This window comes from Oncorhynchus mykiss, chromosome 8, assembly GCF_057628025.1.
Source record: "Oncorhynchus mykiss isolate SJ-2025 chromosome 8, ASM5762802v1, whole genome shotgun sequence".
NCBI classification, from domain to species: Eukaryota; Metazoa; Chordata; class Actinopteri; order Salmoniformes; family Salmonidae; genus Oncorhynchus; species Oncorhynchus mykiss.
Window position 1 is genome coordinate 92,119,120 of NC_143029.1, and position 16,369 is coordinate 92,135,488.

Genomic DNA, 16,369 nt, shown 5'->3' on the forward strand with positions numbered 1-16,369 from the left:
GATGACAGACTGACATATTCAGTTGGACCAGTTCAACAGTATGATGCCAGACTGACATATTCAGGTGGACCAGTTCAACAGTATGATGACAGACTGACATATTCAGGTGGACCAGTTCAACAGTATGATGACAGACTGACATATTCAGGTGGACCAGTTCAACAGTATGATGACAGACTGACATATTCAGTTGGACCAGTTCAACAGTATGATGACAGACTGACATATTCAGGTGGACCAGTTCAACAGTATGATGACAGACTGACATATTCAGGTGGACCAGTTCAACAGTATGATGACAGACTGACATATTCAGGTGGACCAGTTCAACAGTATGATGACAGACTGACATATTCAGGTGGACCAGTTCAACAGTATGATGAGACTGACAGTGGCTACAGCCTCATCATATCCAGACTGATGCTGACATGAGGAAATGTATCAATCCAGACCTCCATGGGTTGATAAATTTGATTTCCATTGATAATTTTTGCGTGATTTTTGTTGTCAGCACATTCAACTATGTAAAGAAAAAAGTATTTAATAAGAATATTTCATTCATTCAGATCTAGGAAGTGTTATTTTAGTGTTCCCTTTATTTTTTTGAGCAGTGTACATTTAAACTCAGTTTCTCACAATTCCTGGTATTTAATCGTTGTAAAAATTCCCTCTCTTTGGTCAGTTAGGATCACCACTTTATTTTAAGAATGTGAAATGTCAGAATAATAGTAGAGAGAATGATTTCAGCTTTTATTTCTTTCATGACATTCCCAGTGGGTCAGAAGTTTACATACACTCACTTAGTATTTAGTAGCATTGCCATGTGACCGCAGAATCACTAGCCAACAAGACCAGTAACGAACAGCAGAATCACTAGTCAACAAGACCAGTAACGAACAGCAGAATCACTAGTCAACAAGACCAGTAACGAACAGCAGAATCACTAGTCAACAAGACCAGTAACGAACAGCAGAATCACTAGTCAACAAGACCAGTAACGAACAGCACAATGACTAGCCAACAAGACCAGTAACGAACAGCAGAATCACTAGTCAACAAGACCAGTAACGAACAGCACAATGACTAGTCAACAAAACCAGTAACGAACAGCACAATGACTAGTCAACAAGACCAGTAACGAACAGCACAATCACTAGTCAACAAGACCAGTAACGAACAGCACAATCACTAGTCAACAAGACCAGTAACGAACAGCACAATCACTAGTCAACAAGACCAGTAACGAACAGCACAATGACTAGCCAACAAGACCAGTAACGAACAGCACAATGACTAGTCAACAAGACCAGTAACGAACAGCACAATCACTAGTCAACAAGACCAGTAACGAACAGCACAATCACTAGTCAACAAGACCAGTAACGAACAGCACAATCACTAGTCAACAAGACCAGTAACGAACAGCACAATGACTAGCCAACAAGACCAGTAACGAACAGCACAATGACTAGCCAACAAGACCAGTAACGAACAGCAGAATCACTAGTCAACAAGACCAGTAACGAACAGCACAATCACTAGTCAACAAGACCAGTAACGAACAGCACAATCACTAGCCAACAAGACCAGTAACGAACAGCACAATCACTAGCCAACAAGACCAGTAACGAACAGCACAATCACTAGCCTGTCAATCTACTATCCCCCATAGTAGAAAAATTGAACTATTCTATTGGTCAGCTTGTTGTGCTGTGTGAGAAAGAAATGGCCTATTCCAAACAGATCCTGGGACAGTTGTGGGACGGTAGATCCCACATTCATACAACCAGTAGACCTGGGTTACATGAGTCTGATGCAACAGATCAAAACGTTTAACTTAGAATGTTGGTAAACTATTATTTCTTCATATTATAAGCGCAGCAAAGCTACTTGTATGAATGCAATTAGTGGGGAAATACATGCAGCAGAGATGAGAATATCTGTTTGACATTTAAAAAGAGATCTAATATGCTACAACTAGCATGGGATGCTAATATGACTAGGATTATCATCAACTAGCATGGGATGCTAATATGACTAGGATTATCAACAACTAGCATGGGATGCTAATATGACTAGGATTATCAACAACTAGCATGGGATGCTAATATGACTAGGATTATCAAAAACTAGCACGGGATGCTAATATGACTAGGATTATCATCAATTAGCATAGGATGCTAATATGACTAGGATTATCAACTAGCATGGGATGCTAATATGACTAGGATTATCATCAATTAGCATAGGATGCTAATATGACTAGGATTATCATCAACTAGCATGGGATGCTAATATGACTAGGATTATCAACTAGCATGGGATGCTAATATGACTAGGATTATCAACAACTAGCACGGGATACTAATATGACTAGGATTATCAACAACTAGCACGGGATACTAATATGACTAGGATTATCATCAACTAGCATGGGATGCTAATGACTAGGATTATCAACTAGCATGGGTTGCTAATATGACTAGGATTATCATCAACTAGCATGGGATGCTAATATGACTAGGATTATCAACTAGCATGGGATGCTAATATGACTAGGATTATCAACTAGCATGGGTTGCTAATATGACTAGGATTATCAACAACTAGCATGGGTTGCTAATTTGACTAGGATTATCATCAACTAGCACGGGATGCTAATATGACTAGGATTATCATCAATTAGCATGGGATGCTAATATGACTAGGATTATCAACTAGCATGGGTTGCTAATATGACTAGGATTATCAACTAGCATGGGTTGCTAATATGACTAGGATTATCAACAACTAGCATGGGTGGCTAATTTGACTAGGATTATCATCAACTAGCATGGGTTGCTAATATGACTAGGATTATCATCAACTAGCATGGGTTGCCAATATGACTAGCATTATCATCATCTTGAAGAGACTACAACACCATCGCTACAACACAGCAACACCCCTCTTCTCCTCACCCCGTCTCGTCTCCTCACCCCGTCTCGTCTCCTCACCCCGTCTCGTCTCCTCACCCCGTCTCGTCTCCTCACCCCGTCTCGTCTCCTCACCCCGTCTCGTCTCCTCACCCCGTCTCGTCTCCTCACCCCGTCTCGTCTCCTCACCCCGTCTCCCCGTCTCCTCACCCCGTCTCCCCGTCTCCCCACCCCGTCTCCCCGTCTCCTCACCCCGTCTCCCCGTCTCCTCACCCCGTCACCCCGTCTCCTCACCCCGTCACCCCGTCTCCTCACCCCGTCACCCCGTCTCCTCACCCCGTCACCCCGTCTCCTCACCCCGTCTCCTCACCCCGTCTCCTCACCCCGTCTCCTCACCCCGTCTCCCCACCTCGTCTCCTCACCTCGTCTCCTCACCCCGTCTCCCCGTCTCCTCACCTCGTCTCCTGATCTGTTGTGAAAAGACTAATGTAAAAAAGGTCCCAGTTGGGCTGCATGTGTAAATGCAGACTAACAGTATACATCTGTCTCTGGTCTCTCCTCAGTGTGGTTCAGCAGAGTACATGGCTCCGGAGGTGGTGGAGGCCTTCAGTGAGGAGGCTACGATCTATGATAAGCGCTGTGACCTGTGGAGTCTGGGGGTCATCCTGTACATTATGCTGAGTGGGTACCCTCCCTTCGTAGGGCGCTGTGGCACCAACTGTGGCTGGGACTGGGGAGAGCCCTGCCAGGAATGCCAGGTAAGATACGAGCTACCACAAACAGTTGTCTACTACTACTACTACAACACACTAATATCACTACTACGACTACTACTACAACACACTAATACCACTACTATGACTACTACTGCTACTACAACATACTAATACCACTACTATGACTACTACTGCTACTACAACACACTAATACCACTACTGCTACTACTACTATTACTACTACTACTACAACACACTAATACCAATACTACTACTACTACACACTAATACTACTACTACTATTACTACTACTACTACTATTGCTACTACAACACACTAATACCACTACTACGACTACTACTACAACACACTAATACCACTACTACTACTACTATTGCTACTACAACACACTAATACCACTACTATGACTACTACTACAACACACTAATACCACTACTGCTACTGCTACTGCTGCTACTACTACTGCTGCTACTACTACTGCTATTATTACTACTACTACTATTACTACTACTACTACTACTACTACTACTACTACTACTACTACTACTACTACTACTACTACTACTACTACTACTACTACTACTACACACTAATACTACTGCTACTAGTAGTAGTGATCTTACATCCTGCCCGTCAGTTAGTGATCTTACATCCTGCCCGTCAGTTAGTGATCTTACATCCTGCCCGTCAGTTAGTGATCTTACATCCTGCCCGTCAGTTAGGGATCTTACATCCTGCCAGTCAGTTAGGGATCTTACATCCTGCCAGTCAGTTAGGGATCTTAAAGCCAGTTTGGCCAGACCAAAACAACCAACAAGAACAATTCTTCAACAGTATGTCTTTTGTCACATCTCCAGAACATGCTGTTTGAGAGCATCTTAAGTTCTTAAATCCAGAACTGTCCCCAAACCCAGTCTCTCTCTTGGCTTCTCTCCAGAACATGCTGTTTGAGAGCATCCAGGAGGGGAAGTACGAGTTCCCTGAGAAGGACTGGAAGCAGATCTCCTCTGGAGCTAAAGACCTCATCACCAGGCTTCTGGTCAGAGACGCCAAGAACCGCCTCAGTGCTGCTCAGGTCCTGCAGCACCCCTGGGTCCAAGGGGTACGGTTCTTATCTGTTTGTCTCTGTGTCTCTCTCTGTGCTTGGGCACAGGCACTATGGTGGTCTGCATGAAACATGTAGGTATTACACACTGGGTCAGGGAGAGGTGAAAAAGTTAGTGAAGACACTTGCCAGCTGATCGGGGCATGCTCTAAGTAGGTGTCCTGATAATCCATCTGGCCCCTGTGCCTTGTGAAAGTTGACCTGTTTATTAAAGGTCTTATTCACATCGGCTATGGAGAGCAAGATCAGTCGTCTGGAACAGCTGGTGCTCAAATGCGTGGTTCAGTGTTGCTTGCCTCAAAATTAGCTAATCTGGTAGGCACTGGGCAGCTTGTGGCTGGGTTTCCCTTTGTTGTAAGCCATGATAGTTTGCAAAGCCCTGCCACATCCAAGGAGCGTCAGAGCCAGCGTAGTAATGTATTGACGCTTTGACTGTTAGAAGGCTCTCATTCTGTCTGGCTCTCTTTCTCTCACTTGTCAGTCTCTCTCAATCTTTATTTTGATCTCTCCCTCCATCTCTCAGTTCAGCTTTCTGGTTAACTATAAGATGGAGCAACTTTGACCTCCAATGGAAGGGACAAAAGGTAGCTGCCTAGAATTCATGACCTAATCATTCCGCATCTGTCTCTTCCCTCAGTGTGCTCCCAACACCGTGCCCTCCAGGCTGAACCACAGAGGCAGCAGAGCCCAGGACCTGACCTTCTTCGCTGGCCAGGCAGTGGCCGTCACCCGCCAGCTAGCTGAGCAGGACGAGAGCGACCGTCAGGAGAGAGAGGACCGCAACGAAGATTCTGAGGAAGAAGGGTCATTGGGTTCCCTCTCTCTGTCCCCCTCGCCCCACCACATGGCTACCAGCACCACTGCTAGCTGCAGCCTCAGCCCCCAGAGCTCCCTGCGCCCCCTCTCCCCCTTGTCCTCTCGGCTGGCCCGGCAAAAGAGGAGAGGGCCCCCCCACACAGGGCCAGTGTGTGCCTCGGAGCTCCGGCAGCTCCTTGCACCCCTGGTCATCATGGAGGACTGTGCCTGAAACCTCTAACCGTTAAACTGACCGACCAACTGCAAACCTAACCTGTTAATGCTCCTGAAAATTCACTGCTCATCTCCTCCTCCCACCTCTTTTCCTCTCTACCCCCTCCCATCATCTTTCTCATCACTAAGCCACACCTGCAATACCTCAGTGGCTTGGATGATGGGGATGTGGTCTTCGCAGCACTTAAAGAAGCACATTGACACTCTGCCTAATTCGAAGACTCTTCTACTCTTGGGGTGGGGGAGGGAGGGGAAAGGGATTTTGAAGAGTGGGTCTTCCCGCTCTGAATTGAAAACTTCATCAACCAGCTTCATCAGATATACTAGAGGCCAAGTGGGTTCAATGAGTTGGCCAGATAACAAGTCGAAATAGACATTGATTTTATTGTTAATATAAAAAAAAAAGCTCAACTTGGATATGTTTTTTTTGTTAAATCAATTCGACATGCCGTTTTTCAAGCTTATCTTTCTACAAAATAAAACGTATCAGAATATGTAGGCACGTTAGCTGGCTAACTCCTTTATAGTATACCCCTCAGGACCTTCCCTCTACTTCAGTCTACGAGGGGCGGGATGGCCCAGCTATCCAGCTAGCAGCAGTGTTGTAACGCACTTATCCAAACTGAGACCTTTGTCAGTTTCACTGAGTGGCTCACTCAAACCCTTCCCTGCTTGTTGTAGTGGGAGCTCGGGTGACCTGATAACCGGGCCCGGCCGATAGGCTAGCCAACTCTTTACGAGGCAGCTAGGCTAGCCAACTCTTTACGAGGCAGCTAGGCTAGCCAACTCTTTACGAGGCCGCTAGGCTAGCCAACTCTTTACGAGGCCGCTAGGCTAGCCAACTCTTTACGAGGCCGCTAGGCTAGCCAACTCTTTACGAGGCCGCTAGGCTAGCCAACTCTTTACGAGGCCGCTAGGCTAGCCAACTCTTTACGAGGCCGCTAGGCTAGCCAACTCTTTACGAGGCCGCTAGGCTAGCCAACTCTTTACGAGGCCGCTAGGCTAGCCAACTCTTTACGAGGCCGCTAGGCTAGCCAACTCTTTACGAGGCCGCTAGGCTAGCCATCTCTTTACGAGGCCGCTAGGCTAGCCAACTCTTTACGAGGCCGCTAGGCTAGCCAACTCTTTACGAGGCCGCTAGGCTAGCCAACTCTTTACGAGGCCGCTAGGCTAGCCAACTCTTTACGAGGTCGCTAGGCTAGCCAACTCTTTACGAGGTCGCTAGGCTAGCCAACTCTGACTATCTAGTACCTCCTCATTGCTGGGATTTAACAAAGTCCAAACAACATCTCGTCTGTTATCATTATTTCTGCCCCTTGAACCACTGCTGTTGTTGTGGTACTATCGATCCATTATCTGAGATCTGAGGCGTTCTGATTGACATGTTGTGCTCACTGACTGGCTGCATCACAAGTGGCATATAGGGAATAGGGTGCCGTTTGATGCAGTCGTTGTTGCTGACTGTAATAGGGAGACATGGACCCTGCCAAAGTAGCCTGAGCTGAAGTTAAGCTTAGCCTAGACCTGGACTAAAGATCACTTTCAATGGAGAATCCTTTAGTCATGTTTCTTAGTCCAGGACTAGGCTTAATTAATCTGTGTCTGGGAAACAGGCCTTAAATTGGTCTGAACCCAAGAGGGAGTCCCAGCAACGGCTTAATTAATCTGTGTCTGGGAAACGGGCCTTAAATTGGTCTGAACCCAAGAGGGAGTCCCAGCAACGAAGATACTTAAAACTTTAACACAAACTATTTTCCAGCAGATACCTCAGGACCTAGAAATATATAGAGAGAGCTGGGGTGGGGGACATCACCAGGTATCAATACAACTGTTATTGACTCTCCAGGTATCAGCCAGGTAAGAGAACTGTTATTGACCTTCCAGGTATCAACAGAAGTCAAAGAAAGACGAGGGGAGAGATCCTCAGTTTCTTTTCTTCAAATCACACGATCAAACGATCTACATTCTAAGATCCTAAGTAAGACGTTTTAAAGGCCTTGGTAACACCTGACAATGGTCATCATCTGTCATGTTGATGACGAAGTCATTTAATGTATAATCAAGGCCTTGGTTGACTGGCTTTTCAGTGTGTTCAGACGAGATTCCAGCATGGCTAGCTAGCTGGTGGTATTCCAAGAAGACCAAATTAACCACTTGTAGAAGGAATGCCCAGGGCCATGTGCTTTTGTCCCATATCAGTCTAGTACTGTGGTTATAACCACCTGCCCAGATCAGTCTAGTACTGTGGCTATAACCACCTGCCCAGATCAGTCTAGTACTGTGGCTATAACCAGCTGCCCAGCCCAGATCAGTCTAGTACTGTGGCTATAACCAGCTGCCCAGCCCAGATCAGTCTAGTACTGTGGCTATAACCAGCTGCCCAGATCAGTCTAGTACTGTGGCTATAACCAGCTGCCCAGATCAGTCTAGTACTGTGGTTATAACCAGCTGCCCAGATCAGTCTAGTACTGTGGCTATAACCAGCTGCCCAGATCAGTCTAGTGCTGTGGCTATAACCAGCTGCCCAGATCAGTCTAGTGCTGTGGCTATAACCAGCTGCCCAGATCAGTCTAGTACTGTGGCTATAACCAGCTGCCCAGATCAGTCTAGTACTGTGGCTATAACCAGCTGCCCAGATCAGTCTAGTGCTGTGGCTATAACCAGCTGCCCAGATCAGTCTAGTACTGTGGCTATAACCAGCTGCCCAGATCAGTCTAGTACTGTGGTTATAACCAGCTGCCCAGATCAGCGTAGCTCCGATTTAACTTTTGTATAGGAATGTCACATGTTGCTATAAAATAAAGGTTACTATCGCAGGACCTAAAGCAACAACGATACGTTATTTGAAGTTCTCAGCAGTATTTCTCAAAATCTAAATGATTAATTTTGGGGCCAATTAGGGAAAGCATTCCAAACAACAGATCTTAAAGTATATGAAGCAGATGTGAATGATAAACCCATACTTTTTATTTTTAGGTGGGTTCACTCCCAAGAACTCCTAGGGCTGTGTCCCAAAGGCACCCTATTCCCCTATATAGTGCACTACTTTAGACCAGAGCCCTATGGAACCCTATTCCCTATATAGTGCACTACTTTAGACCAGAGCCCTATGGAACCCTATTCCCTACATAGTGCACTACTTCAGACCAGGGCCCATTGGGCTCTATGTGCACTATACAGGAAATAGGGTACCGTTTGGGATGTTTCTCTACTATACTGTGCCAGGCTGCTGTTTCTCCGGCTGTTAAGCTTCTGTTTTACTGTTTTAAAGTTTCTACATTGTTGATGGAACAGACAGAGTGGTTCTGTGTCCCGGTCCAGAGAATAGTTATGTTATTGAACTCTGGTTGATGGGAACAGACAGTGGTTCTGTGTCCCGGTCCAGAGAATAGTTCTGTTATTGAACTCTGGTTGATGGGAACAGACAGTGGTTCTGTGTACCGGTCCAGAGAATAGTTCTGTTGAACTCTGGTTGATGGGAACAGACAGTGGTTCTGTGTCCCGGTCCAGAGAATAGTTATGTTATTGAACTCTGGTTGATGGGAACAGACAGAGTGGTTCTGTGTCCCGGTCCAGAGAATAGTTCTGTTATTGAACTCTGGTTGATGGGAACAGACAGAGTGGTTCTGTGTCCCGGTCCAGAGAATAGTTCTGTTGTTGAACTCTGGTTGATGGAACAGACAGTGGTTCTGTGTCCCGGTCCAGAGAATAGTTCTGTTGTTGAACTCTGGTTGATGGAACAGACAGTGGTTCTGTGTCCCGGTCCAGAGAATAGTTCTGTTATTGAACTCTGGTTGATGGAACAGACAGTGGTTCTGTGTCCCGGTCCAGAGAATAGTTCTGTTGTTGAACTCTGTGGTTGATGGAACAGACAGTGGTTCTGTGTCCCGGTCCAGAGAATAGTTCTGTTGTTGAACTCTGTGGTTGATGGAACAGACAGTGGTTCTGTGTCCCGGTCCAGAGAATAGTTCTGTTGTTGAACTCTGGTTGATGGAACAGACAGTGGTTCTGTGTCCCGGTCCAGAGAATAGTTCTGTTATTGAACTCTGGTTGATGGAACAGACAGTGGTTCTGTGTCCCGGTCCAGAGAATAGTTCTGTTGTTGAACTCTGTGGTTGATGGAACAGACAGTGGTTCTGTGTCCCGGTCCAGAGAATAGTTCTGTTGTTGAACTCTGTGGTTGATGGAACAGACAGTGGTTCTGTGTCCCGGTCCAGAGAATAGTTCTGTTTAATCCTGAATGTGGACCACAAAAGGAATCTACTACAGTATGTCTGGGAAGACCCTAGTAAACACTGCCACACCGTTTCTGCTCTAACATAGACCAGTCTAGCCTAAGTGAAGCATTTCATGTAGAATCCAAGGCTACAACCAGTCACCAGCAGCTTCATAAGCAGTAGAAAAACACCCCTCTGTGTGTTGGACAGAGCCTGTCAGGATAGATGGCAGTATGTTGTGTGTTGGGCAGAGCCTGTCAGGATAGATGGCAGTATGTTGTGTGTTGGACAGAGCCTGTCAGGATAGATGGCAGTATGTTGTGTGTTGGACAGAGCCTGTCAGGATAGATGGCAGTATGTTGTGTGTTGGACAGAGCCTGTCAGGATAGATGGCAGTATGTTGTGTGTTGGGCAGAGCCTGTCAGGATAGATGGCAGTATGTTGTGTGTTGGGCAGAGCCTGTCAGGATAGATGGCAGTATGTGTGTGTTGGACAGAGCCTGTCAGGATAGATGGCAGTATGTTGTGTGTTGGGCAGAGCCTGTCAGGATAGATGGCAGTATGTTGTGTGTTGGGCAGAGCCTGTCAGGATAGATGGCAGTATGTTGTGTGTTGGGCAGAGCCTGTCAGGATAGATGGCAGTATGTTGTGTGTTGGACAGAGCCTGTCAGGATAGATGGCAGTATGTTGTGTGTTGGACAGAGCCTGTCAGGATAGATGGCAGTATGTTGTGTGTTGGACAGAGCCTGTCAGGATAGATGGCAGTATGTTGTGTGTTGGACAGAGCCTGTCAGGATAGATGGCAGTATGTTGTGTGTTGGACAGAGCCTGTCAGGATAGATGGCAGTATGTTGTGTGTTGGACAGAGCCTGTCAGGATAGATGGCAGTATGTTGTGTGTTGGACAGAGCCTGTCAGGATAGATGGCAGTGTGTTGTGTGTTGGACAGAGCCTGTCAGGATAGATGGCAGTATGTTGTGTGTTGGACAGAGCCTGTCAGGATAGATGGCAGTATGTTGTGTGTTGGACAGAGCCTGTCAGGATAGATGGCAGTATGTTGTGTGTTGGACAGAGCCTGTCAGGATAGATGGCAGTGTGTTGGACAGAGCCTGTCAGGATAGATGGCAGTATGTTGTGTGTTGGGCAGAGCCTGTCAGGATAGATGGCAGTATGTTGTGTGTTGGGCAGAGCCTGTCAGGATAGATGGCAGTATGTTGTGTGTTGGGCAGATCCTGTCAGGATAGATGGCAGTATGTTGTGTGTTGGGCAGAGCCTGTCAGGTTAGATGGCAGTATGTTGTGTGTTGGACAGAGCCTGTCAGGATAGATGGCAGTATGTTGTGTGTTGGACAGATCCTGTCAGGATAGATGGCAGTATGTTGTGTGTTGGACAGAGCCTGTCAGGATAGATGGCAGTATGTTGTGTGTTGGACAGAGCCTGTCAGGATAGATGGCAGTATGTTGTGTGTTGGACAGAGCCTGTCAGGATAGATGGCAGTATGTTGTGTGTTGAACAGAGCCTGTCAGGATAGATGGCAGTATGTTGACCCTGAGAAGTAGGACTGAGCCCTGAGAAGTAGGACTGACCTCTGAGCCCTGAGAAGTAGGACTGACCTCTGAGCCCTGAGAAGTAGGACTGACCTCTGAGCCCTGAGAAGTAGGACCCATTTTTTTTTATTACCTCTGTTTAACAAGGTCAGTTAAGAACAAATTCTTATTTTCAATGACGGCCTACCGGGGAACAGTGGGTTAACTGCCTTGTTCAGGGGGCAGAACGACAGATTTGTACCTTGTCAGCTCAGGGATTTGAACTTGTAACCTTTCGGTGACTAGCTCAACGCGCTAACCACGAGGCTACCCTGCCGCCCCCTACAGAGAAAGGTCCACGTATATTTTTGCTATGATATACATCATATTCCTAACTGCAACTCTATTTTTCTAACGTGTGGGTAGGCTCATGTAAAGCCTGTTTTCAGATGACACACGATGAAGCCTTTTGTTTTTAGTAATAAAATTGTATAATTCAGTTCATGTTCCCTCGTTGCTAAGATACACCCTCACTGTTCTGTCAGCCTGCCTGATGGGTAGCCTGGAATCCAGGATGTGTTAACATTCCACTCCTTGCCACTGTTTGGCATGACAAGGATTGGCAAGGAGTGGAATGTTAGCACAAAGATTACTGGATTTCAGGCTACGTGTCGGTCAGACTGTTGGAAACCGTTCAAAACCACAAATATTGTCAGAATGAACGTGAAACACTTTTAAATGATGTTTTGAACAAGTCCCTGAAATTAACGCCTCGATTGAATTGAACCTGAATTCATTTTTTCCATCTGAAAATGGAACTAGCAGATCTATCCAGATGTCTTTCTTACTTTATTTTGGCACAATGCATTTTTAGTTATGACCCTCACTGACGTTCTGTTGTCGTGGCCCCCAGTCTGTTCTGGTTATGACCCTCACTGACGTTCAGTTGTCGTGGCCCCCAGTCTGTTCTGGTTATGACCCTCACTGACGTTCTGTTGTCGTGGCCCCCAGTCTGTTCTGGTTATGACCCTCACTGACGTTCAGTTGTCGTGGCCCCCAGTCTGTTCTGGTTATGACCCTCACTGACGTTCAGTTGTCGTGGCCCCCAGTCTGTTCTGGTTATGACCCTCACTGACGTTCAGTTGTCGTGGCCCCCAGTCTGTTCTGGTTATGACCCTCACTGACGTTCAGTTGTCGTGGCCCCCAGTCTGTTCTGGTTATGACCCTCACTGACGTTCAGTTGTCGTGGCCCCCAGTCTGTTCTGGTTATGACCCTCACTGACGTTCAGTTGTCGTGGCCCCCAGTCTGTTCTGGTTATGACCCTCACTGACGTTCAGTTGTCGTGGCCCCCAGTCTGTTCTGGTTATGACCCTCACTGACGTTCAGTTGTCGTGGCCCCCAGTCTGTTCTGGTTATGACCCTCACTGACGTTCAGTTGTCGTGGCCCCCAGTCTGTTCTGGTTATGACCCTCACTGACGTTCAGTTGTCGTGGCCCCCAGTCTGTTCTGGTTATGACCCTCACTGACGTTCAGTTGTCGTGGCCCCCAGTCTGTTCTGGTTATGACCCTCACTGACGTTCAGTTGTCGTGGCCCCCAGTCTGTTCTGGTTATGACCCTCACTGACGTTCAGTTGTCGTGGCCCCCAGTCTGCTCTGGTTATGACCCTCACTGACGTTCAGTTGTCGTGGCCCCCAGTCTGTTCTGGTTATGACCCTCACTGACGTTCAGTTGTCGTGGCCCCCAGTCTGTTCTGGTTATGACCCTCACTGACGTTCAGTTGTCGTGGCCCCCAGTCTGTTCTGGTTATGACCCTCACTGACGTTCAGTTGTCGTGGCCCCCAGTCTGTTCTGGTTATGACCCTCACTGACGTTCAGTTGTCGTGGCCCCCAGTCTGTTCTGGTTATGACCCTCACTGACGTTCAGTTGTCGTGGCCCCCAGTCTGTTCTGGTTATGACCCTCACTGACGTTCTGTTGTCGTGGCCCCCAGTCTGTTCTGGTTATGACCCTCACTGACGTTCTGTTGTCGTGGCCCCCAGTCTGTTCTGGTTATGACCCTCACTGACGTTCAGTTGTCGTGGCCCCAGTCTGTTCTGGTTATGACCCTCACTGACGTTCTGTTGTCGTGGCCCCCAGTCTGTTCTGGTTATGACCCTCACTGACGTTCAGTTGTCGTGGCCCCCAGTCTGTTCTGGTTATGACCCTCACTGACGTTCAGTTGTCGTGGCCCCCAGTCTGCTCTGGTTATGACCCTCACTGACGTTCAGTTGTCGTGGCCCCCAGTCTGTTCTGGTTATGACCCTCACTGACGTTCAGTTGTCGTGGCCCCCAGTCTGTTCTGGTTATGACCCTCACTGACGTTCAGTTGTCGTGGCCCCCAGTCTGTTCTGGTTATGACCCTCACTGACGTTCAGTTGTCGTGGCCCCCAGTCTGTTCTGGTTATGACCCTCACTGACGTTCAGTTGTCGTGGCCCCCAGTCTGTTCTGGTTATGACCCTCACTGACGTTCAGTTGTCGTGGCCCCCAGTCTGTTCTGGGGCTCGTCAGTCAGTCATTTTGATCTTTCTGTTTGGTCCACTGTGTGCTTGGTTCCCTCAGCAGCCTGTAATGTGGGGAGGGAATGAAAACTGCAAAGCAGCAGAACAATGGATGTTAAAAAGCACTTTGTCATGACAGACTTCAACTCAAACCATTTTCTCCAAGCTGTTGCAAAAACTATTTTGTATTGTACAATTCTTTTTTGGGGAAAAAAATTGAAATAAATTTAATCCACAGAAAAAAAGATTGTCTTGTTCTGTCATCCTTTGACTCTGAAATTCACTTCCTGCAACTCACATGTCGGCCTTCAGAACTCTCTCAAACGCTCATCTCCGCTGTCAGTCGATGTATTTCCTGTCTGCTAGCTGGCCCGGCTTCACGCGTCTCTGGATAGTAAGAACTACATCTGTGGTAATTAACACTGCTTCCCACGCATGACGTTCATGGAGCAGAAGGAACCTGTGTTTCTGTGTGCGAGGTAGCTACTGATATCCTGTCACCCACCCTTCTAACCAGGCTCTTCCTCGTGTGTTTTCTGTTCAATCAGCTGCACCACAACCTCGTTGTGCTCCATCATTGTCATTGATCAATCACTTACCTTCCTACTGGATCATAGTTGTTGTTGACTCCCGACATATTGACTCCTGCTCCAGACTTATCAGACGTGGAGGTTTGAACGGTTTACCTTATTGACGCGTAACACCAGCCCAGTCCTCCACCTGGAAACTGTCGGGGAAGTATAACGTGATGTGCCACTGGTCTTCAATGATATGAAATGCTGAGCAAACCTATCCATATCTATTATTGTAATCTTAATGAGTGTGAACTAACCTTTCTTACCGAGTTGAGTTTATTTATCCAGGTACAACAGAAACGTACGTCTCGGTGGTTAAGATGTGCTGTACCAGATGTAGCTAACAGCTCTTTTTCAACTGCCGCCACACAGCTTTATCATTTAATGTGCGCTGCAGTATTGTAGTGTGTAGCCTCATAGGGAATTGATTTGGGTTTTAGTGTATTAACTAACAACGTAGGGCTCCAACTCTGGTCCTGGAGAATTACTGACGATGCATCCTTTCATCCATTAGAATAGTGATGACAGAAATACAGAGTACTCATGGTTATTCATGGCCCCTCTCCTCATCCCTCTCCTCACCCCTCTCCTCACCCCTCTCCTCACCCCTGTACTTGGCATGAGGATTCACACCCTTCTGCTGTTGCTCTCTCTCTGCCACCATCACCCCATGTCACAAGGATCTGGACAATTCCTGAAAGCTGAAAATGTCCCAGTTCTTCCATGGCCTGCATACTCAGACACATCACAAATTGAGCATGTTTGGGATGCTCTGGATTGACAGCATGTTCCAGTTCCCGCCAATATCCAGCAACTTCTCACAGCCATTGAAGAGGAGTGGAACAACATTCCACAGGCCACAATCAACAGCCTGATCAACTCTATGTGAAGGAGATGTGTTGTGCTGCATTAGGAAAATGGTCACACCAGATACTGACTGGTTCTGATCCACACCCTACCTCTTTATTAAGGTATCTGTGAACAACATATGCAGATCTGTATTCCCAGTCATGTGACATATATAATGCATTTATTTCCATTGACTGATTTCCTTATGAACTGTAACTCAGTAAAGTCTTTGAAATTGTTGGGTGTTGCGTTTGATGTTTTTGTTCAGTGTAGTTCTGGGAACAGAATTGTATGGAGGACGGGTTAGGGGGAGGGTTTGGCCGGGGGGGGTTTTGCTCATCTCGCTCTAGTGACTCCTTGTGGCGGGTCGGGGGCCTGCAGGCTGACCTCGGTCGTCAGGTGAACGATGTTTCCTCTGACACATTGGTGCAGCTGGCTTCCGGGTTAAGGGGGTGGGTGTTAAAGAAGTGCGGTTTGGTGTTTTGGAGGACGCATGACTCGACCTTCGCCTCCAGAGCCCGTTGGGGAGTTGCAGTGATGAGACCAGATCGAAATCGGACAAAATATACATATTTTTAATAAATTGATGCCAAAATCTCGCTTCCCCTTCTCCCACTGCCGGCCACTGGAATTCTTCTCTACATCTAGGGAATAGGGTGCTATAGGACTACATCTAGGGAATAGGGTGTTATAGGCCTACATCTAGGGAATAGGGTGCTATAGGACTACAGAGGGAATAGGGTGCTATAGGACTACATCTAGGGAATAGGGTGCTGTAGGACTACATCTAGGGAATAGGGTGCTGTAGGCCTACATCTAGGGAATAGGGTGCTATAGGCCTACATCTAGGGAATAGGGTGCTATAGGACTACAGAGGGA

The 16,369-nt window shown here is 47.0% G+C and overlaps 1 protein-coding gene and 2 long non-coding RNA genes across 3 annotated transcripts in view; 2 read left to right on the top strand and 1 right to left on the bottom strand.

The window, feature by feature from the left end:
* LOC110530894 (MAP kinase-interacting serine/threonine-protein kinase 2) overlaps positions 1 to 6,281 on the top strand; it is a 42,973-nt gene extending 36,692 nt beyond the window's left edge. Inside the window, exons 10-12 of the mRNA XM_036986740.2 lie at positions 3,479 to 3,673; positions 4,590 to 4,754; positions 5,395 to 6,281. Of these exons, the coding sequence (XP_036842635.2) occupies positions 3,479 to 3,673; positions 4,590 to 4,754; positions 5,395 to 5,784 (750 nt within the window). The 3' untranslated portion in view covers positions 5,785 to 6,281. The remainder of the gene's footprint in view (positions 1 to 3,478; positions 3,674 to 4,589; positions 4,755 to 5,394) is intronic.
* A 5,001-nt stretch (positions 6,282 to 11,282) lies between these two features.
* Positions 11,283 to 13,344, bottom strand: LOC149982184 (uncharacterized). The gene is made up of 2 exons (XR_016482717.1): positions 11,642 to 13,344; positions 11,283 to 11,587 (listed from the first exon to the last, which is right to left on the bottom strand). It is a non-coding gene; the product is annotated as an uncharacterized LOC149982184 (long non-coding RNA).
* LOC149982185 (uncharacterized) lies at positions 11,358 to 12,026 on the top strand. Its single transcript, XR_016482716.1, has 2 exons — positions 11,358 to 11,481; positions 11,528 to 12,026. It is a non-coding gene; the product is annotated as an uncharacterized LOC149982185 (long non-coding RNA).
* Positions 13,345 to 16,369: the final 3,025 nt, after the last annotated feature.